The sequence below is a fragment of the Gossypium arboreum genome, chromosome 8, assembly GCF_025698485.1.
Source record: "Gossypium arboreum isolate Shixiya-1 chromosome 8, ASM2569848v2, whole genome shotgun sequence".
Classification (NCBI taxonomy): domain Eukaryota; kingdom Viridiplantae; phylum Streptophyta; class Magnoliopsida; order Malvales; family Malvaceae; genus Gossypium; species Gossypium arboreum.
The window spans coordinates 20,980,967-21,003,385 of record NC_069077.1 but is presented as its reverse complement, the minus strand read 5'-3'; the positions used below and the strand labels follow the sequence as shown (position 1 = coordinate 21,003,385).

At 34.7% G+C, this 22,419-nt stretch overlaps 3 protein-coding genes across 8 annotated transcripts; 2 read left to right on the top strand and 1 right to left on the bottom strand.

Moving 5' to 3' along the window:
• Positions 1–829: 829 nt before the first annotated feature.
• Positions 830–10,420, bottom strand: LOC108468718 (putative disease resistance RPP13-like protein 1). Of its 2 annotated transcripts, XR_008269439.1 has the most exons (3): positions 6,079–10,420; positions 2,206–2,290; positions 830–1,171 (listed from the first exon to the last, which is right to left on the bottom strand). XR_008269439.1 is itself a non-coding variant. In XM_053018016.1 (2 exons), exon 1 carries the CDS (start codon positions 10,060–10,062, stop codon positions 6,097–6,099), a length of 3,966 nt encoding a protein of 1,321 aa, XP_052873976.1. In that variant the 5' UTR covers positions 10,063–10,420; the 3' UTR covers positions 830–1,171; positions 6,079–6,096. The 2 variants fall into 2 exon arrangements, 1 of the variants encoding a protein (XP_052873976.1); XM_053018016.1 differs by lacking the exon at positions 2,206–2,290.
• On the top strand, positions 10,318–13,541 carry LOC128279384 (uncharacterized). Of its 3 annotated transcripts, XR_008269441.1 has the most exons (3): positions 10,318–10,681; positions 11,366–11,443; positions 11,555–11,884. XR_008269441.1 is itself a non-coding variant. In XM_053018017.1 (2 exons), exons 1-2 carry the CDS (start codon positions 10,559–10,561, stop codon positions 13,467–13,469), a joined length of 507 nt encoding a protein of 168 aa, XP_052873977.1. In that variant the 5' UTR covers positions 10,318–10,558; the 3' UTR covers positions 13,470–13,541. The 3 variants fall into 3 exon arrangements, 1 of the variants encoding a protein (XP_052873977.1); XR_008269440.1 differs by lacking the exon at positions 11,366–11,443; XM_053018017.1 differs by lacking the exons at positions 11,366–11,443; positions 11,555–11,884 and adding an exon at positions 13,086–13,541.
• A 4,865-nt stretch (positions 13,542–18,406) lies between these two features.
• On the top strand, positions 18,407–21,959 carry LOC108469731 (F-box/WD-40 repeat-containing protein At3g52030). 3 transcript variants are annotated; one of them, XM_017770746.2, is made up of 10 exons: positions 18,407–18,751; positions 18,860–19,046; positions 19,219–19,273; positions 19,897–19,995; positions 20,237–20,340; positions 20,468–20,557; positions 20,666–20,805; positions 20,908–20,992; positions 21,079–21,438; positions 21,528–21,959. In XM_017770746.2, the coding sequence occupies exons 1-10, from the start codon at positions 18,676–18,678 to the stop codon at positions 21,562–21,564; spliced, it is 1,233 nt and encodes a 410-aa protein (XP_017626235.1). In that variant the 5' UTR covers positions 18,407–18,675; the 3' UTR covers positions 21,565–21,959. The 3 variants fall into 3 exon arrangements, with proteins under 3 accessions (XP_017626235.1, XP_017626233.1, XP_017626234.1); XM_017770744.2 differs by having other exon boundaries at positions 18,852–19,046; XM_017770745.2 differs by having other exon boundaries at positions 18,852–19,046; positions 21,079–21,449.
• The last annotated feature ends 460 nt before the right edge of the window (positions 21,960–22,419 follow it).

The following is a 22,419-nucleotide window of genomic DNA, read 5'->3' as shown; positions in this document are numbered from 1 at the left end:
GTTTTGGCCAACCCATGGCCCTTCCATAAGCCCATTTACATACCCAAATTATGAATTCCATAATCACATGCCAAATTTTAGAAACTTACTTAAAAAATCACGAATCACGAAAAACCCGAAAATCAGGATGTTACATACTAAGCATTATCAGAGTTTACAGATTTAAAAATAGTTTACATATATCATTTACTATTCATAACCGAATCCAATCATATTCAATCATATTGTCCCTTAAATGGACCCTCGAGGCCTAATTTATGGATTAGAAACAAGTCAGGACTAAATCGAAAACTTAGAGAATTTTTCACGAAATTTCAAGTTTTTTCTTAGAAGCAGGGAACACACGCCCGTGTGGGTAGGCCTTGTAGCTCACACAGCCAAGTGACACTCCCGTGTCTTAGGCTGTGTGGGCATTTGATGTAAGGCACACGACCTTGTCCCAGCCTGTGCTTAAAATTAGGGTAGCTACTGGCTTGGGTCACATAGCCCGTGTGCTAGGCATGTGAGCATATTGACTTGCACTAATTAGGTGCAAGGTTCTCACAGCCAAGCCACATGCCCATGTACTAGGTCGTGTGTCACACACGACTGAGACACACGCCCGTGTCTCTGCCCGTGTGAAAATATTTGGGCATTCTGTTTTTTAATTTTAAGGATGCAGGGGACACACGGCCAAACCACACACCCGTGTGTATGACCGTGTGTCACACACGCCCGTGTCTCTACCAGTGTGGACAAAAATAGGCCATTTTCAAGGCCACTTTTTTCACCCAAATTTACCTTTAACCTACAATAACACTTATATACATTCACCAACCAATTCAAGACATTAAAACCAAGCCAAAACCAATCTTATACATGATATATCATCACATGTATTTAAGTTTTCAAACTTACCTATTTGTATAATCATATAAGTTTATCAAAATTCAATCTATCATAACAAGCATATATATATTAAACATGATATAACCTCTTACATAAACATCAAATATACCATCAATAGTCATTCCAATGGCTAGTTACAACCAACCATATACATGCTATCATTGGGCAATTTAACCTATACATGCCATTATACCAAAATAAGTTTGTTATTTATACCAAAACGAGCTGAAGTATAGTGTGATGATGCTCCGACCGACTTCCAACCTTTACGAGCTTCCGAGCACTATAAAGAAGAGGAAAATAAACAAAATAAGCATATAATGCTTAGTAAGTTCGTATAATTGGAAATTTAACTTGCCATTCATTTTTATTAAAATAAACATGCAAAATGCATCAAATAAGTTTGGCTAATAGCCTAAACACCCAACTTCATCAAAACATGTTAGTCATTATAATTCACACAATTGTCAAAAAACATGAATGAGCTCATCATGTAATAACTTTCATACACATATTCTTTTCTTATCATATTTCCTTATAACATATACATTTCTATGATAAATCATATCAAGTTTAGTTTAGCCATGTCAGAACTTTGCCAGTTGAATTTATTTGTATCGATGGATACACATGTAGTACACTTAAAGTGTACAAAATTGTAATCCATCAATTCATATTCAGGGGTACTCATTAGATTACATAACCAGGAAACACTCTCTCTCGAGCCATATAACAGGAAGCTTATATGAGCCATGTAATCGGAAGCTTATCTGATTATATCAGGAATCTCATAAGAGTAAGCAAAAACCTTATGTAAGCTTAACAAGTAACTCCCAAGATTATTATCAAGAAGCTCCGGATAGCTTAATATCGAGATGTTCAGGCAAGCCACATCGGGAAGCTCACAAAGAGCCTATATCGGGACACTCATAAAGAGCTGTGATATGTCCGCAATATATGCAGAATTAATACCAATCATATAATAGGACGCTCATAAAGAGCTACAGTATGTCCGCAACACATGCAGGATCAATACCGATCAGGATGCTCGCAGGTACCATATAACAAGAAGCTCAAGAGGGCTTATAAAAGAATGCTCGTAAGAGCTATATTATGTCTACAACATATGCAGAATCACAACTAATACGGGAAATTTTGTATCCATCGAATTTCATATATTCAAACGGGACTTGACATTTATCGGGCATTGTCATATATGTAATCAATTTCATGTACATAACAATTTCACAATTCATATATAAATATAACATTCAATTCAAACATATAAATGTACACAATTTAGTTACATGAACTTACCTCGTCACTTGTTCGTATACAGAAATCTACTAATCTAACACTTTTTCTTTTCCTCGATCTAACTCCGTACTAGGTCTATCCGGATCTATACGAGTAAATTTAACTCAATTTAGTACAATTCTTATTCAATTCAACTCAATTCACATATTATGCAAAAGTACCATTTTGCCCTTATACTTTTAATTAATTCTAATTCCGTCCCTAGGATCAAAAAATGAAATTCGTGCAATTTAGTCCTTATTCCAAGCCTAGCTAATTTTTACATATAACATTTACAGCCCATGTATTTCATAAATTTTAGAATTTTTTTCATGAATTTTACAACTTTACAATTTAGTCCCTAAATCACAATTTCATAAAAATTCATTTTACAAAAGTTGTTTATCTATTAACAACTTTTTATTTTCTACCATAAATTTCATAATTCATACATATTCATCCATGGAAAAACCCTAGTACCTTGATAACTTTGCAAATTAATCCCTGAGATAATTAAATTAAGCTATTACGATATCGGAAATATAAAAATTACTAAAAATAAGACTTGAATACTCACCTAATTTGGCCAAATAAGTTTTCTCTTTCTTCAAGTCTCCATGGCTAGGGTTTCCATAGATTTTATTTAGGAAAGATGATAAAAAAAAAGATGATATTTTCTTATTTTATTTATTTTTCATCTTTTCATATTTTACTTTCCAATTTCATCATTTTCTTTTTTTTATTTTTCCATGGATGAATCATCAAAAATATCTACTAACTTCTCTTAATGGTCTAATTGTCATATAAGGACTTCAAGTTTTGAACTCCATAGCTATTCAATACCTATAGCTACTAGAACTCAACTTTTGCATTTTATGCAATTTGGTCCTTTCTATAATTAACATGTAATCGATAAAATTTTCGTAACGAAATTTTCATAAGAATTCTCTACCATAATGCAAACCATGCAACAATATTAAAATAATTTTTCTTTCTGACTCGAATTTGTGGTCCCAAAATCATTGTTCTGATTTTACTGAAAACGGGCTGTTACACCAGGTACACTGTTTTTCTTAGGCATGACTGTGCCAAGAATTTCGAGGAATAAGAAGTTGTAGAAATTCAGTCCCTAAGGATTTGACCCTACTTCCCTTAGACTATTCTTTTCGTGATTTCATAAGGATGGGTTATTTTTTGTGCTTTCAACGACACACTATTTAAAAAAATGTTGTTGGACGTTTGGACAAACCAGATTTAAAGAAGTATTCAAAAAGGCTTAGAGTAGAAGAAGCCATCATGCAACCTCCAAGAATCTTTCTCTTCTAGTGAGTTACCCGAATCTTTCTCTTTTGGTGAGTTACCCCTAATGATTTAGATAAACCAATTGCCCAAAGAAAAGGTGTTAGACCCTATACTAGACACCTATATATATATATATATATATATATATATATATCTTTATTTCTTTTGCCTCATTGTCCCTTCCCTATAAATCCTTTATCTTGTATTTGTCCTCTATGTTTATTCCACAAGATTAGCGAAAAGCATTTGAAGATCCCAAGTGGAAAGAAGCTATGGTTGAATAAATTACGGCACTAGCAAAGAATGAGACTCGGGAGCTAGTAACTCCTCTGGTAGATAAGGATTTGGTAGGATGCAAATGGGTGTTTACTTTGAAACACAAGTCTAATGCTTCGATTGAAAGGTACAAAGCCAAATTGATTGCTAAAGGCTTCACTCAAACTTATGGAGTAGACTATCAAGAGACGTTTGCCCCTATTGTCAAAATGAACACCATCAGAATTTTGTTATCTTATGTAGCCAACCTTGATTAGAACCTACAACAATTTGATATGAAGAATCCAGACCTATATGGAGACTTAAAAGAGGAAGTACATATGGAGACTCCTCTTGGATTTGATAATACAAAAACGAAAGAGAAAGTATGCAAATTGAAAAAAGCCTTGTATGGATTAAAACAATCTCTCAAAACATTGTTTGACAGATTCCGCAAAGCTATGATCACTTTTGGTTATCAACAAAGCAATATTGATCATACCCTTTTTGTTAAACATCAGAAGGGTAAGATCACTCTTTTTTATTGTATATGTTGATGACATAGGGATGATAGGAAACGGTGAGGAAGAAATGGCTCGATTGAAACAATGTTTGGCTCAAGAATTTGGAATAAAATATCTATGGAAGTTACTAGATCAGAGAAAGGAATCTTCATATCTCAAAGAAGATACATCCTAGACCTCTTGACTGAGACAAGTATGATGGGATGCAAACCCTCAGAATCACCTATAGAAAGCAATCATAGGTTGCAAGCTGGAATAGAAGAGTCAGTGGATAAAGAAAGATATCAAAGATTGGTTGGTAGACTAATTTATCTCTCACACACTAGACCTGACATAGCATACGTAGTTAGTTTGGTAAGTCAATTTATGCACGATCCTCAATAGTCTCATATGCAAGCTGTCTTTCGCATTCTATGCTACCTATAGTCTGCCCCAAGAAAAGGTCTCCTCTTTTCTAAACATGGTTATCTCCAGATAGAAGCTTTTACAGATGCAAATTAAGCTAAATCTCTGGATGATATGAGGTCTACATCTGGATATTGCACATTTATGGGAGGAAATCACTTAGAGAAGCAAGAAGCAAAGTGTGGTTGCTCAGTCAAGTGCTAAGGCAAAATATAGAGCCATGGCTCAAGGCATTTGCAAGCTACTATGGTTATTAAAAGTTATGGAGGAATTAAATTTGTCAAATAAAGGAAAACTATCCTTATATTGAGACAACAAGGCTGCCATCAGTATAGCCTAAAACCCAGTACAACATGATTGAACAAAGCACATAGAAATTATTGACACTTCATCAAATAAAAGTTGACTGCCGACATCTTGGGCTTAAGTCATGTAGTCTCTGACAAACAATTAACTGATGTATTTACTAAAGGACTTAACAACAGAAGCTATCATAATTGGGTTTGCAAATTGGGCATGTGTGACATCTATGCACCAACTTGAGGTGGAGTGTTGACAGCTTATCTCAACTAATCTCATTATCAGTTTAATGTACTGATTATGTTTCCTTAGGCCTACCCTTTTAGTATAAATAGCCATGCAAATTTTTCTATTAAATATACAAGAGAAAATTATTCATTTTATCAACAAGAACTTTATTTTGGAATTTGGATAAATTGAGATTATTATTCTCTCCTATCCACGTTTCATATATGTACATCAGTCTCCAAAAACAGGCAGCTTTTGATAATTAGGATTATTTTTTTCATCTATACCAACTTTTCATTTATAACAATAACAATAACAACTTTACTAAATTAGTTATTTAAAACATCCTATTGTCTTACATTTTAGTAAAAATAATTCTATTCTTACATGAAATAAAAATAAATTTTTACTTGAAATATTATTTTAATAAAATATTTAAATTGTATATGAAAATATATTAATTTTAATTTATTAAATAAAACAGTCTTTAATAAAAAATTACATTTGTAAATTTTACTAAAAATGCAATCTAAGTCTCATTAAGTAATAATATTATTAATACATTTTAATTTTTAAATTTAAAATTAAAAAAATTAAATATGATCTAAATTTTAAATGTTGTTAGAAATGTCTCAAATATTATTATAGGTGTATAACAATTATATTTTTATAATATTTAAAAATAAAATAAATAATTTTTTCCTGTTTTAGTTTGGTAATAACCTTCAAACCATTCATATCATAATAAACAATTTCTTTTCCGAGGCTTTTCGGTTTAAACAAATGGCTAACTTTAAACATTAACGTAAAGGTATAATATAATCAGTCTCCAAAAACAGACAGCCTGGAGCTTGGACAACGTGATTAAAGTTCATCATACCTGATCTACCATGTATTTTCAATAAATTTCAAGGCAAGGGATGTCGCGTATGATGGACCAATATTGTCCTTTCTCTTTTCTGCACTTGTCTCGTAAAACAGGACAGTCGGAGATGCATAGCCGTCCTAGTGAGACCGGTAGGCCTGTCTTTGGTAGAAACTGGAGCTTATGGCAGCCTTTAATCTGCAATTCTTGGAGAGCCATGAGGTTTTCTAGTTCCCAGGATAGACATTCCAAATTCTCAAGGCTTTCCAGGCAAATACTGGTTAAAGTTGAAGGAAGCATTACACTCTCAGCTGGAAATGAATCAGTATCTGCAGCAGGGCATGCACCAACAATCTTGATTTCTGTAAGACAATTGAGTTTTTCCAGGCCCCACTCTGACATTGGCTGCTTCAGCTTTTCACAATTATGGAACTCGAGTGAAGTTATGTTGGGCGGCAAACCACCCTCTGGGATGGATGTCAGAGCCACACAGTCTGATAAACTCAGTTCTTGAAGAGAGTTGAAGTTCGGCATATGGTCTGGCAAGGCCCTGAGATTCATACAATTCGATAGCCGGAGGACTTTAAGATCTAGTAATGGCAACACACTTTCCAATAAGGATTCTGAAGCAAGAAAATCAGATAAACACAAATATTCAAGGCGCGGTGCACAATTATCATTGCCATCACGTTGCACTCGTCCACCAGGAAGGAACTCTAGATTTCTGCAGTTTTTGATTCCCAAGCTCTTGAGTGTCGAGGGCAATTTGGGTTCCGGGAAGGATTTCAGGGAAGGACAGCTTACAATCTTTAACTCTTCAAGAAGGCAGCAGTTGGAATTGCTGTCATTCATGTCAGGTAATGACTCCAGAGCCTTGCAGTCAAGGATTGTGAGGCACTTTAGGGTATGAGGCAACCCTGTTGCTGGCAAGGACACACATTTTTGGCAGCTTTCAATCCTGAGATCTTTAAGAGATGAGAGTAGGCATAGTCCTTGCCCTTGCTTTTCTCCAACCAAGGATACAAGCTCGGGACAATTCTTTACTACCAAACTATTTAGACAAGGCAGGTTTTCTAATTCTGATCCATTCTGCCACAAACACGTTAGTGCACTGCAACCTTCAATCTCTAGAACTTCAAGTCTCATTAAGGCCTTGGAGAGCTCCTCAGTTATGCAGGTAAGGCCTGAAATTCCCTTAAATTTCAATTTGGTGATGGTGTTTTGACCGACCATTCTTGGAAGGATTACGTTAGTACTGTCCTCCACGGTTAATCCACGTAAGCATGTGGAGCTTAAAGGTGAACTCATTAGCTGTGGGCAGTTTTGAACATCTAGTTTTACCAGGGAACTGAGGGTTCTTGGCAGCGTTCCAGCTAATTTAGGACAGTTGTGCAGTATAAGCTCACGAAGACAGGGGAAACCTTCTACGCTACCAACACATGAAATCCATTCCTTCCATTCTGTCATGTTCTCAAACCTCAAGATCTCCAAAGATGGAAAACCGTCCCCGTAAAATTCAGGGCCCAACTTTGTCATTGCATGCATGCCTCTTATGTTCAAGCTTTTGAGTGACCGTAGTCGCCCAAGTGATGGCAATGATTTGCAATTTATGCAGTCAAAGAAGTCTAGCTGCTCTATTTTAGCAAAAGAAGGATTCCCTACCCAAGAAGGGAACTTTGTAGCTCCATAATTTGAAATGGACAGCCATTGGAGATCTTTTTGAGGGTCCAGCAACGCAAGGACCTGCTCCTGCATTTGGTTGTCTCTGTTTTTAAAATCATTGCTCCATTCAAGGGCTAGCTTCTTCAGGCCTTGCTTTTGCCTTAGGTTGGCAATCCTTGCATCTTGAATATCCACCACGTTATGCAGCCCTATAATGGAAAGCTGACCTTGAAGAGACAAATCCTTTAACTCCCTTAATGCCAGCCCTCCAGCTTTCCCGATAATGAATTTGGGCAATACCCGGAGACTGGTCAAGTTTCCGAGTCCTGGTGGCAGCTCTTGTAGCTTCGGAGTATCTCGGATGTCAAGATGATGCAATTTACTCAGTCCACAAATTTCAACAGGCAAAGCTGTAAGTTCTTTGCATTGGTTTAATATTAACATTTGTAGGTGGTGAAGATTACCAACTGACCGAGGCAGCAATCTTATTGCTGTTCTAGACAAATTAAGGCACCGCAAAAGCTTCAAATCACCAATTGAACTCGATAGCTCTCCGATGAAATAGCCACTCAAGGATAACACTCTTAAGCACTTCAATTTTGGCAGCAATTTGTACAGTACCTTACTACTTAAATAGCAATATCCTCCTCTCTGACATGGTGTCGGCAGTGCTATGAAAGATCGTACGTGTTTCCTCTCATTGAAGATTTCAAACCTTTGTGAGACATCGTATCGGCGGGGAATGAACGAAACATGACGAGCCATTTCATCGATGTGCAGTTCATGCTCCATATTAAAACAGGAATCACCAGCAACAGATTGAGCAAGATCGATAATGAGGTCATGCATTACAAACAACGAGCTGTTATTATTTGACTTCCGAAAAAATGACCTTGATAACAGATCGGAGAAGTACTCATGACCTAAGTCTTCCGGTTGCTTATGCCCTTTCGGTTGCACGAAATCCTCTGCTATCCATAACAGAACCAACTCATCACTATTGAATTCATAGCCCTTTGGAATTAAAGAGCAGTAAGCAAAACATGGCTTCAAATGAGAGGAGAGGTGATGGTAACTCCATCTTAATGCAGCAACAGTGCCCCCTTTCTCTTCTAGTAGATCCCAAATCTTGCTCCTGGCTACAGCTTCCCACTCTTTGTATACCTGCTTGGCGCCCAAGTGGCTTGCCAATTCTTTTACCGCTGAAGGTAGCCCCTTGCATTTCTTCACTATTTCTTGGCCAATTTCTTTCAGATGTGGATGGCGTTTGAAATTTTTGCTTTTCAAAGCATGGCAAGCTAAAATTGACAAACAAGCATCATCTGCCAACTCTTTCAAAGGAGTATTATGGACTAAGGGACCTGTTATTTGTGAAATGTTTTGATCCTGAGTGGTGACAATGATTTTGCACCCCGAGTTCCCGACTTCGAAAGGACGGATAAGGAGACTCCATTGATTGTAGTTCTGAAGCCGTACATCATCTAAGACAAGTAAAAGTTTCTTCCCTGATAACTCCTCCTTTAGCTGGAGCTGAAACAAATTCAAGTCGGTGGTACAAGAAATGCTAGGATTGACAGCTTGTAGAATGGCTTTTGTGATCTCTGTGACACCAAAATCTTCTGAGACATGGACCCATGCTCGCAAGTCGAAAAATTCATTGACTTTACTATCATTGTAAACCAGCTGAGCAAGTGTGGTCTTGCCAATCCCTGCGATGCCAGTTATGCTAATAACAGGGACATGAATATCATCTTCACTTGTTTTCTCAACCAGCAACGATTTAAGTATTGCTTCCTTCTCATTTCCCCTGCCGAATACCTTGACTTCACTGACTACAGATGTTGTGGGCAGTCTTTGATGATCTCTTGCTTTGTGTGCCTTTCCTCCAACATTATCTCCAAGTCTCAGGCTGTTCTTTTCACTTGCAATCTGCTGCAGCCTTGTGGTGATCCCCTTTATCTTTGACACCATCTTCACATTAAACACGCCACTCCATTTCAAACCTCTCAAGCAGTGCTTTTTCACCTTACTATGTTTCACTGTTGACTTGCGCCGCAAAGCTTCGTAATCAAACTCCTCTAATATGTCCTTGACTTGGTAAGCTAAGTCTTGTAATTCTTTCAACCATATTTTAGCACTCCTATCCATTACTTGCTTCTCTTCTGCATCAGCGACAACTGCGTTGATACTGTGCAATATGTTCTTCCACTTTTTGAGTTCAGCATAAACCTTCTTCTGCTGAGTAAAGTTTATCAAGTCAGAAGCGTTGAACTTGGTGAGTAACGCCTCAAACATTTCAGAGAAAAAAGCTTCTCCAACTGCAGCAACGGCTTCCATGATTTGTAATTCGAAGAAACAAAACAAGCAGCGGATCAAGTTTGAAACTGAAGACGAAACCAGTACAGGTTACAGAGAATAATTATCGGAAACAGAAGAAGACGTGAGATAAGTTCATGTCCTGACTGTAAGTCAAGCACCAAGTTTCCTACACTATTTCTTTTCCTTCGTGAGTTTGACATCTTGTCAAAAGGTCCCACGATGAGAGAATTGGAAGGAAGTTTCCTCCATGACTAATGGTTTAGATATCTTTTTATAAACTGTGGTTCACAAACATCAACCCAACCCATCACTTGCAGTTAAGAAGCCTGGATTCCGTCACTAATGTACGACAAAAACAAAAGTAGAACTTCATTGATTGGTCCATATTATTCTTTTGCCTTTCCATGTTTTCATTTTATTAGAAGAAAAAAGACCCATTGCTTTGATAGTTACTTGGATGGATAGATAATTAAAGCTAAAGGAGATTTGCTTGGTGTAGAAAAAGTGTGGAAAGATGGCAGTCCGGACGGTTCATGCATCTGCAGAATTTTCCTTCCGGTTACAAGATAGAGCAAAGAAATTTCAGTGCAGAAAAATGAAGCCTTGTATTCCAATTTTTTTTCCAGCTATGTGTAAGGTAAGTAAATATTTTTAAACATCTAGTCATAATTATTTATTTTTAAAATGTACCCTACGGGTATGTAAATTAATATATGAAAAATATTTTTAAAGATATGGTAAATTCAAAACAATATATCAAAATAATTTGATATCAACATGTACCAGAAGTACAAAAAAAAACAATAATGCTACTGGTTGGCACTAAAAATCCTGTTATGAACAACATAGTCTGGGAAAAGGAATTCTTGTACACTTCAGTCTTCAACCTGCTAACTCTATTCTCTTGAGCTTTCCAGTTTGAATCCCTTTCTTATCTAGAAGATCAAGTGCTAGCATTGAGTTAGAGTAAATAATAATCACAGGTGAAATGGCAAAATATGTGTTGTTAGTTAATATCATTCTCAAATTCCATCCTTCCATAGTTCATGTCTCATGCCATACAAATACTGAAAATATCTCAGCATAGATGAGAGCCAGGATCAAATCAAAGGTTGTGAGAAAACTTGTCTAGAATGATGAGAATTTACCTTGAATCCTCCATTTCATGCAGTTTCCTCCCATTTTCTTATGTTGACGAGGAAATTTTCCAAGTCAACTAAACTGTTCAGTAAATAAAAGATTAATGATGCGGTCGGTCTTATTAAATCGTTTCAAGATTTTTTTTAGTGGCAATTACTAATTACAAGTGGAAACATGAAAGGAAACCCAAGGTAGCAGATACAAGACAGCCTAGAGTTTGAGTTAGAATGCACGATACTGCTGAGATATTACATGAAGGGTACTAAAATTATTCAAAAAAAGAATGTTTCTTTTTAATTGGTTCAGTCAAATATTAGTTTTCAGCTTTAAATACTTGTAATCAATAATAAATCCCTTGGAGGTTTTGCAGGTCGATATTAGATGGTCTTTGTTTATGAGGTTGAGCCTGCAAGGTATGGAAACTTTGTTTGTATCCGATTTCCAGTGATGGTGATGATAAAGTAGCTGTAATCCCTAAACCTGGAATGGCCAGATAGTGGTGAAATGAACTTTTGGTAGCTTTGTCAATAGGGATGATATATTTTCTCCCTTGGCTAGTTTCACTTCGATTTTGGTTTTAAATTTGAAAATTATAAAAGTTTGATCATGATACACTCTAAGATCATGTCACATAGTCACTTGAAAATTGTAAATTTATATAAATTTTTATGTGATAAAGTGGAACAATTTTAGAGTGTCACATGTAATGTTTTAATAATTGGATAGGTGGTTGAATAGGTTAGACCATCAATTTCTTATTCAATCAGATTGATCGGTTCAACCATTGGACCAACAATAATTAAAAATTCATAACAATCTAAAAAAAATCAAAAAGATAAAAAATTATTAAATCGGTTCAACATGTTCAACTGTCAATTTTTGTTTCGGTTTTTTATTTTCACCAATTTCAAGTAGTGTTCGAGTCAATTGATTCAACCCATTTGTTCGAACCGTTAATCAATCAGTTCTCGGCCCATCTAATCTGATCATGTTCTAGTAACATTGGTTATTTTATCAAATCTCGACAGAATTTGAGTTAAATGACCAAAATAAATCTAAATACCAAATTCAATAATCAAAAATATAAATATAAAAATAATCCTAATTATCAAATTCAAGTAAAAATTATATTATACCTTTACGTTAATGTTCAAAGTTAAGCCATTTGTTTAAACCGAAAAGCCTCGAAAAAGAAATTGATTATTTTGATATGAATGGTTTGAAGGTTATTACCAAACTAAAACAGGAAAAAATTTATTTATTTTATTTTTAATTATTATAAAAGATAATTTTATACACCTATAATAATATTTGAGACATTTCTAACAACATTTAAAATTTAGATCGTATTTAATTTTTAAATTTTAAATTTAAAAATTAAAATGTATTAATAATGTTATTACTTAATGAGACTTAGATTGCATTTTTAGTAAAATTTATAAATGTAATTTTTTATTAAAGACTGTTTTATTTAATAAATTAAAATTAATATATTTTCATATACAATTTAAATATTTTATTAAAATAATACTTTAAGTAAAAATTATTTTTATTTCATGTAAGAATAGAATTATTTTTATTAAAATGTAAGACAATAGGATGTTTTAGATAACTAATTTAGTAAAGTTGTTATTGTTATTGTTATAAATGAAAAGTTGGTATAGATAGAAAAAATAAAACATAAAAACCAGCTTGTTATAATGAAATGTTGTAATAGATGTTGGTTGTTATAAAGAGTTGATAGAGCTCACACTTTATCAATTTGAGATTGAGCTTAATAGATGATAAGATATAAAAGTAACATGTTTTCATCTTATTCTTAATACGTTTTTGGATGATTAATTATGCAAATTAGCGAATTTCATGCTTCTAATCTTTTAAATTTATGTTTTTATATTTAGGAGAGCATTTGGGAGCGAAAGGAGCGAAAAACAAGCCAAAATTGGACAAATAGAGTTGTTTTCAGGAGCCACACAGGCTGGACACACGCCCATGTGCCATCCCGTGTCGATTTCACATCCTACTTCCCAAATATGAGGAAAAACCTAATTTTTAAGCTTTCTAAGCATTCTAAAGTCTATAAATACCCATTAGAAGAAGACATAAGAGGGCAATCAGAGAAGATCGAAGAAAACACTCGAAGAACAGCATCGCAATCAACTCAGAAATGGGTCTCTATCAAGATCGAAGACTCTCCTTTTAATTTCTTTCGAAGTTTTATTGAGTTTTTTATGTCTTGTGATTATTCTGACTTTGAGATGTTTTCATTCAGAATTATGAACTAATTCCCTAGATACCTAGGGAGGATGAAACTTATGATGAATTCTTTTATTTAATTTTTGTTTTTATGCGATAAATATTTGATTCTTGTTCTCAATTATGTATGCTTATTTCTTATTTTAAAATTTTCGGGAAATTAATTCATGTTTAATGTGCTTACTTCAGTGAGGAAAAGTCCCTGTTTAATAGTAGATCTAGCATAATTGAGTGAAGTTGCATGCAATTCTAGAAATAGAACGATATAAACCTATAAGATTAAAGTCAAATCTAATAGGGGAATCCATAGATCGAGTTAATGCGGCAATAAGGGTTTTAATTAGAAAGAGATTTCAACTAATTAACTAAGAGTCAATTGTTCTTAACTCGCGAAAGAGATATTAACATAATTTAGGGATTTTTACGAATCAAAACCACAAGTGAATAAATCGTTTAACTCAGATTGATAATAATAGGTGAAGTCTAGGTGGAATCTTTCCTAGATATTGTCTATCTCATTGGTTAATATTCTACTATTTCTTTGATTCATTCTTTATTGCGTTCTTAGTTAAATTAGTTTAGTAAATTTAGATTAAAACATATCACCCCAAATTGTTGGCTAAATAATAGAAAAACTGTAATTACTAGTACTTTTAGTCCTCATGGATAGATATTCCTTACTCATCATAGCTATACTATTGTTCGATAGGTTGTCATATTTATAATTAGTTTTGTAACCATCAGTAGAGAAGATCAAGTGGTCGAAAGTTAAGAACGACTAAGTCTGCCTAATTTGAAAACATAAATATAATTCGGGTAAAGAGTTTATTGCTATAAATATCACAACGGCTAGATTTTTTAAAGAAAATTTTAAATTTCCATTGTGCTTCTAAACATTGTTTTCAAACATATTTTTCCAACAAGGAGAAAGTAAGAAAAGGCTAAGTAAACATGTGAAAGGCTGAAGTGAGAAAATGAGAAAAGATCCATCATACATCTATGTCTTGGGGTATATATAAGGGAAGACCCTCTTATCTAGTAGTGTCATGTCATTGACAGTATGAATAGTGGCTTGCTCGTTGGTGGGCTAGGTGGCAAGTTTGTTATATGTTAGTTGTCGTCAAGTATAGTACTATGGGGTATTGCTTTGACATTTCTTGTATAAAGATAGTACGAGGTTGTTATCTTCTAGTGGTCCCCATGGACAATCTGTATCGAGTGACCAAAAGCAATGTGGCTCCCCTTGCAAGTGGTGTGAGGCGTGCAGGTGGCAGGTCATGAATGATCAGTCAGATGGTCACTATTGATGGTACCAGATAAACGGCTATCTGTGGGTGCCTCCTAAATCGCTTCTAATGCTACTATATCTAATCAGAGATACAGATATAAGAGTTACTTTAAGAAAAAAAATTAAGTACAAACAAACGAACCCTTAGATGAAACAAACACAGGAAAATGCTTTTGTAAAACCTTTTACATGTAAACAAACGGACCCTTAGATGAAAAAGTTGTGGAAAATTTTTCATATAAACTTTTCATGAAGAAAAAAGGGATTTTTTATAAAAATAACCCAAAAAATTTAATTAATTATCAAAATGACTCATTTTTTTAATTAAACACGAAAATGACCTAAAATCTACAGTAAAAGTTGGTAGAGCCAATGTAATATCCCGAATTAGGGCCTAATCAGAATAGTGATTTTATGAGCACAAATCCGAGATAGAAATAATTATTTTATAATTATATTGATGTTTATGATATGATTGCATGATTGTGTGAAAATTTCGTGATGAAATCCTATGCCTAAAGTGCTTAAATTGAAATTAGGGACTAAATCAAATAATTTGCAAAATTTGCATTCTAGGAGTTTTTAGTATGAAATTGCTTTGGAATATTAATGAGGAGGTCTTAAATAGAAATTTGACCAATTTCTAAGTCTATGGACAAAAATTGGGCATGGATGGAATTTTTGGAAAGTTTAGTAATAGGGGCATTTTGGTCATTTGTATATTAAATGAAATAAAATAGGAAAAATAACACAAAATGATCATCTTCTCCATATTGTTGCCGCCGAATTTTACCTCTCGCCATAGCTAGGGTTTCTTCAACTTTCAAGCTTCATAGTAAGTGATTTCATGCCCGCTTTTAATGATTTTATGTTTTGAAATCCGTAGCTTCGAATTAACTTAGGCTAGCAATAATTCAACCTAGGGTTCATATTTGGAAAAATACCTATAGGTGAAATTTGTGTATTTTGGTGTTTTATGATAGAATATGAGGTTTTAAATTATGTTAGACAACTTGTGCTACTCGGTTTTAAGCAAAAACGAGTAAAATGGCTTAATCGGTAAAAATACCTAATAGTCATAAGTACATGTTAGAGTGTGAATTTGATGTTTCCATAGAAGGGAAAAATGATCATCATGTCATAAAACATAAGAATAAGGGGTGAAGTTTAATTCTCGAGCCTAGGCGCAAAAGTGTAATTATGCAAAAGTTTAGGGGCAAAAATGTAATTTTTCCAAAGTTCGTATTAAATGCTGTTTTGATGAATGTATGTATTAAATAAGATTAATTTGGCATTATAGATCAAGAGAAACGAGATTCAAGTCGCGATCAAGGGAAAAACAAAGTTTACGAAGAATGGGCTCGATTGCTAATATTTTGTATTGAGGTAAGTTCATGTGTAAATGTAGTAACATAATTGTCATTTTGAGCAATTTAATATTGTTTATATGATATGATGCTTATTATTATCATGAAATGTTATGTTTTGTGGTTATTGTTGAATAATATGTAATTATGTGAATTACTTGATGAGTATGAACTATCATCGAGTATCGGTTCCGATATTTCGTGGAAGACGGCAAAGATGTGAGATCGAGGAAAAAGCCCGTTTGAACCTTAGGAATAGATTAGAATACAAGTGACATGTCACTAGGATACTTGAGTTCCGAACTCGTTGAGTTGAGTCCGAGTTCGTGAGATGTAACTAGGCATCCGAACTCGTTGAGTTGAGTCCGAGTTCACTTATGGGCGGGTTACATGGTAGCTTGGCTACATAAGTTCCACAGGCTATTGAGTTTGTCTAGCTGCGGGTATGGCACTTACGTTCATAAAATCCGCGTATTCGAATTATATTCCGATGTGTTCAACGGGTGAATCTTAAGTGAATGAGAAGAATGCCTAAAACGAAGGTGACATATTGGTAAGTGTGGTGAATGAGAAAATTTGACAAGTATGTGCTTAAATCCTCAGGTTGAGAACTTGGTATGATGAAATCGTAGAAAGATATTAAATGCAAATGAAACATGAATGTCTTGGTGTTGTTTATGCAAATGATGTTTTATGTGGAATTTCATGATTATGTTACTTGCTATTTGCATGTGAACTTACTAAGCATCTATGCTTACCCCCTTCTTTTCATTCATTGTAGTTGTTGACAAGCTGACTTGAGAATCGGGATAGGTCAAAGATTCGTCCACACTATCCGAAGGCCTAAATTGGTAAAATGGCTTGTGTGTTTTGAATGTGGCATGTATGGCAAAATACTCACTTTGTGTAAATGATTTTATGATATGGCTATGGTTTGGCAAGAAAAGGGTTTGTAACTAATTAGTCATTGGAATGGCCAATCTAAGTCATATTTGATGTTATGTATGTTTAAAATGCTATTTAGTCCATGAAAATATATAGTAAAGTAAAATTTGCCATAAAACAGAATCTGACAGCAGCAGTGATGTAAATTTGAAAAATCATTAAAAATAGTAAAAATGGAATTAAATGATGAGTAAGTTATGAAATTGAAGCTTGATGAGTCTATTTTCATATGGATGGAACAAAACAGGTATATGAATTATATTTTGTGAGATATTTAAGTTTTGGTGGAACAGGGTCAGAGTGATCTCTGTATCCCCTGTTCTGACTTTAAAAATTCACTATAAATTTTAAAAAAAACAATTAGGAGTTTTATCTTACATGTATGAAATCCTTATTGAGTCTAGTTTTATAATAAATAAATGGCATAGTCATTGATACTCTGTACAGGGAGATATCTTATTTGTAATACACAGGGATCAGAGTAGTCGAACCCTGAAACAGGAGAGACTTTAACTAATAAAATGTACTAATTGGCTCGACCAAAAATTCTAGAAAAAAATTAGTAAATATATATATGAGTCTAGTTTCAGGAAAAATTTACGGATCTTAATTTCGAGTTTCAGAACTCGAGATATGAATTTTTAAGCGACTGTGATGCAGTTGGCTAGCTTGTTTGAAAATTTTAAAAATAAATTGTTTGAGCTATTAAATTAATGAATTAAGTTTAGTAACACCTCAAGCTCGACTCTGGCGACGGTCTCGGGCGTGAGGGCGTTACAGCCAAAGAGCTTGACTCCACCAACATGCCACGTCAGCAACTAAGAAAAAAAATTAATTTTTTAGTGAAGCTATGTAGAATGGCGCCACTTGTATAAATACTAAAAAAATACTGCAATTTCTAAAAATATGAGGACTTTAAAAAAAAATTTAATTTTTTGGTGGAGTCAATTCATTTGGCCCCACTAGATTGCCTGACACCCTATTATTTTTTTTAAACTTTTTTTAACTTTTGTCCTTCATTCATTCTTTCTTTATCCTTATTTATTTTATTATTAATTTTAAAAATTTTGAAATGTATATTTAAAATATTAAATAAAATAAATAAAAATAAAGATAAATTTTAAAAAAAAGTCAAAAAAAAAGGACAAAAGTTAAAAAAAAAATAATAAGGTATCAAGCAATCTCGTGTCGCCAAATGAATTGGCTTCAGCAGAAAATAGAAATTTTTGAATCAAGCTCTTTGACTTCGTCAACTTTTACTGTAGATTTTAGATTATTTTCGTGCTTAATTAAAAAATGAGTGATTTTAATAATTACTTAATTTTTTTTGGTTATTTTTATAAAAAATCAGAAAAAAGTTGCATGTTTGGCCCAAATGACATGGGAAAGGTCTAATATGCTCCAGACTCCAGAGCCTGCCTCATAAGCCGAATTCGGCTTTACTCTGAACGGTGCCTTTCTCATTTGGACATTTTCCGTTATAATCTCAACTCTCAATTTCTTTCTTTCTCTTCTCTCTGTCTTAGGGCTTTAATAAGCGAGGCGAAAATATGGAACACGGTCCGTCGGGCGGTTCGACGGCGATGAGAAGAAGAAGTGGCGTGAGAGGTGGGACAAGGATGGAGTGGCTCGAACATGATATCCTTTGTATCATCTTCTCCTTCCTCGACGTCTTCGACCTCGTTCGCTGCACTGCCGTTTGCAAATCCTGGTACTCTCTCTCTCTCTCTGGTTCTGCTCTCTCATTTTCTCTTTTTAAATTCAAGGATTTTACCTTATTTGCTTCTTTTTTTTGTTTTACTTTTATTAAGGAATGCAGTCATTAGAAAGTCTGAGTTATTGCAAGTATTGTATTTCAAGCTGCGGCGGGATTCTGGTGAGTCTACTTCTTCAGTGCAACGGAAATCAATGGAATTTGGTCTACAAGAAGTAGCCATGAAGTATCATAGGCTATGTTTACAAAGAGGTCGCATCGACATTCATCAGTGGAAAGCTCACTCAGTCGGGTAACGTTTCATTGCTGTTTCCCCGCCACTCTTTTTGTTGAAATGCATGTCCTTTGAATACCAATTTACTTTTCCAAAGCAATTAACTTGTAGTTGCTGCTTATCGTATTGCAAAAGATAGTTGAAACTGGGGCCTTGAAATTTGAATGTTTCTAACTTTGCATTCTGTTAGGGTTGATCAGTGCCGGATGAAGATGGGCTTACTTCTTACTGGCGTTGGTGACAAGGTATACTTTTGTTGCATAATCCTTTTCATGTCAATTCTTTCAATTTAATCACACCTGCTTACATTACCCTGCTCATGCATCAAAAGAAAAGGTATTATTCATGCCAGTTTCATGTGCATGTGATAAGCCCATCCAATACGGATGCTATCCCTTCTACTCAAATTTGAAAACTAGTACCAGAAAGATAATTCCGTGCTTTTAATGAGTCAAGTACGCATTTTGGGTAATTGACTATGGAATATTTAATGTCACAATTTGATTATTTTGGATATATAGAAACCATATAGTTATGGACATGGCAGATGTGGAACATCTACGTCTTTTTGGAAATTGCCTTTCTACTTGGTGATGTTATTAATAGTAACTAGGCACTCCAAACCCAATCCCAAAGTAATGCTTGGAATCCTAATCTCGAGTTGAGGCAAGCTTTAGTTTTCCAATAAAGCCAAATCAATGTCAATAAAAAGTAAAGTGCTGCTCCAAGTTTTTCATGAATCATGATATGCTATTTAAAACTAATATGGATGCCTTTTTTTATAGTAAACTTTATCCTTCTTTTGTGTGAGAGGCTTTTACTTTACCCTTAAGTCTTCTCATGCTTTACTTGGAAACAACTTAACCAGGTCATGCGTCTTTGGTCTTTGGACAGCTACAAATGTGAGGAAGAATATTACATTCCTGATACTGCCTTCCTAGTGGACTTTGATTTCGATGAGAGCAAGGTAAATTCATTCTTTTTTTTTTTGTGATTAGCTGCTTAGTGTCTCTCCTAGTCTCTAATTCCCCTTGTTTGCTCATCACTATCCTCTCTTTTTTCCAACCATATCTCGTAGATTAGCATGCAAGTGGTCTCAAACATCTATTGCTCTTATTAAGAATTTAGTTCTGCTCATGTTGAATGTTTTCAGATGATTTGGTAACATAAATTCTTTTGAATTATTTCTATGCATTTCTTCCTTCCAGATTGTTGGCTTGCTTGGTAGCCGTGTCGGTATATGGACACGTAATGGGAAAAGAAGTATATTTCCCTCGCGTGAAGGCACATTCTCAAAAGGTTTATGTGTGCGGTATGAAAATGCTCCCTTTATGTTTATTGACAGAATTGTCTGGAAAAAATATTCTTGTCTAAAATCTCACTCTTACACCACATTTATCAATTAGTATCCAAGAAAAATAAATACCTTTCTGCTATAGGTACATTGATCCTGATGCTGTCATTGGATGTGAGGATGGAACTGCTCGTGTATTTGACATGTACAGCCGGACATGTTCACGAATTATCAAGTGTGCACTGTGCTTGTAGAATATTATATGTTTCATTCTTTCTTCTCTTCTGAATTCTGATGTTGAAAGCAATCTGTTTAATGCTGCTCGTTGATCTCTACATTGTAGGATGCATGCTGGCCCTGTAACATGCTTAGCTCTGAGCGATGATGAGTTGATTCTCAGTGGGAGCTCTCTTGGTAGTGTCTCAATATCCGATCTTGCATCCGATCAGCGGGTAGCTAGACTGAGGCCAACTGACTCGGCAGGTTAGATAATTAAAAACTTATGGACATCTTGCATTTAACATCACTTTTTTTTGTTGGTTTTTGCATCTGAAGTGTGAAACTAATTTATTCTTATTCTTACAGGCATAAGGACCCTGTGTTTCAACCCTTGTTCTCATTTAGTGTTTGCAGGGACAACAGTTGGATATACATATTGTTGGGACCTTAGGTATGTTAATTGGCAATTTAGTAGATACAGTCATATGGAGATTACAAGAAATGAGTGGTTGAATCACCTTGCTCTTGAATATGCAGGACCATGAAATCTTTGTGGGAGACACGAATAAGTTCAAATGTTCTGTATTCCTTGAGCCACTTGCGGAGTGATAATTCAACCTTGGCTGTTGGTGGAATAGATGGTGTGCTTCGAGTTTTAAATCAGAACACAGGCGAAGTTCTTTCAAGATGTTTCATAGATGATGAGAGGCCAATAAGTTCCACTAGAAATATGCACGCCTTCATTGAGAAAAAGAAAGGAATAAGGCTACCAGAAGATGCCGAAGTTGACCGGATACCTAGAACATGTCGACCTCCCATAACATGCTTGTCAGTTGGGATGAAAAAAGTTGTCACTGCGCATAATAGCAAGTACATTAGGATGTGGAAATTCAAAATGTAACCGAGAGGTTGTTTTTATCAACTTTAATTGTATATCTCTATTATCCCATCAGAATTGAGATACAATCTCCGTTGTAACCATGCAGCTCCTTCGTTATCTGGGTGGATCTTCCAAGCAGGTAGAGTTCCCACAACTCCTGCTGAGCCTCATGATGTGACCCGCCACCAATCCCATTCCAGAAATTACAGGGCCTTGCCTTCATGTCCAATGAGTGAGGAAGCTTCAACTAAGATTGTAACAACGTCTAGGTAAGGTCTATTTTGGCTCTTTCAAAAGATATGTTAATGTTAGCCAAAGTTGACAGTTATAGCTCCTTAGTCCTTACCTTACAAAAATGACTTAGAATCTATTGCTATTCAGTTTGATGATGAGAGCTTCCTTTTCTTTATTATTTATGTAAAGATATTTATGTTAGTTCAATAGAGGAATTTGTATAACTCATTCTGATACGATGGAACATGTGCTGTAGCAAATAACATCATTTCTTTTAATCACATGCTCATTCAAAATATATAAAGTAGTTATGAAAAAGTATATATATATTGATTTCTTTCCCCATGATTATAGAATATTTAAAAAAGAACAGGAATGCATATGTATGTATCTAAGTTATGCTTTTTTTTCCCTTTAGGTTTCTTTTACCCCCCAACACATGTAACTTCATCAAAACATGCACATCGATTCAATCCAAAACTGTTGAATAGAATTAGCATAGGAGTATTTTTAATATAAGCTGTAGTTTTCGAAAGAGAAAAAAATGTTAAAAACTTGTGTGCTCAGTACTCACTAGCACTAGCAGTAGCAGTAGCAGGTGAGAGCTATGGGACCACCTTGGATAATAGCGTAGATATTAGTGGAAAACACTTGGAATCCTTAATTGCTAACGATCCCTTTCAAACGTTCAATCAAACTCCATTTTCACAAGAAAAATATGTTGACAATGGCATCCATTGACACATCCTGATAGTGAAACCCCG